Source organism: Protopterus annectens, chromosome 6.part1 (genome assembly GCF_019279795.1).
Source record: "Protopterus annectens isolate FY-2018-M chromosome 6.part1, PAN1.0, whole genome shotgun sequence".
Classification (NCBI taxonomy): Eukaryota; Metazoa; Chordata; order Ceratodontiformes; family Protopteridae; genus Protopterus; species Protopterus annectens.
In genome coordinates, this window is record NC_056738.1 from 391,542,094 (window position 1) to 391,542,902 (window position 809).

The 809-nt window shown below is 42.8% G+C and overlaps 1 protein-coding gene across 1 annotated transcript in view; it reads left to right on the forward strand.

The window, feature by feature from the left end:
• The first annotated feature begins 354 nt into the window (after positions 1-354).
• Positions 355-809, forward strand: part of LOC122805580 — a 119,798-nt gene continuing 119,343 nt past the window's right edge. The window contains exon 1 of the mRNA XM_044075807.1: positions 355-809. This exon is cut by the window's right edge and continues 114 nt beyond it. Coding sequence (XP_043931742.1) covers positions 674-809 — 136 coding nt within the window. The 5' untranslated portion in view covers positions 355-673.

Sequence of the window (809 nt, forward strand, 5' to 3'; positions counted from 1 at the left end):
AGTGAGAGCAAGAATGAAAATGTAAGCATGTTACTGATGCAGATTTTTATCTAGCATCAAGTTCTGATAACTCAGAAAGAAAACAGAAAGAGAGAGACAGAATTACTTAGCACACATTTTCTGCTGGGCAGAGACTCAAAACTGGTGCCTTAATCTGATATTTGAGAAAAAAAGTGGTAATCAGTGATAAAACTGGTGCCAAATTGTAAATGCTGTGCATAGTTTCACAGATTAAGTGAGAAACAAATAATCTTCAGTGGTGCCTGACATTTACTGTGAGAAGAAGCTGCTTCTGTACTTGTGCTGATCCTTCGGATACATGCAGACGTGCAGTTCTACTTCCCAATGATCCTGTGCTTCCTTTGCAGCAGGAGCTTCTTGGCCAAACGAGTGAAGCTTTCAGTAGTGCGTGACACTCATGCTGGCAGGCACACACAGCTTCAAACATATGCTTCTGTTCTGGCTGACAGATTGCTTACCCAGGCATCAGAATACTGAATGCCAGAAAATCAGAACAAATGCAGGTTTTTGAATGACGATATAATGCATTTTTCCCCATTTCTGCACCTTAGCAGATGTGCTTTTAAGAGCTCGATACAAACCTGCAGCTCATGGGCTACCTAACATTAACACTAAGGGCTCCTGCTGTGCAGACAGTTTAGAGTCTAAAAGGATGAGCAGAAGTCATCACTGGGCACTCTGGAGTGTCATTATTGTTGCTTTATACTTTGGTGGAGGGGGTGTTAGCAGTACTGCAATGGAGCAAGACCTCTGTTCCGATAAGGAACAGCCCCTGTTTTCAGCAGAGC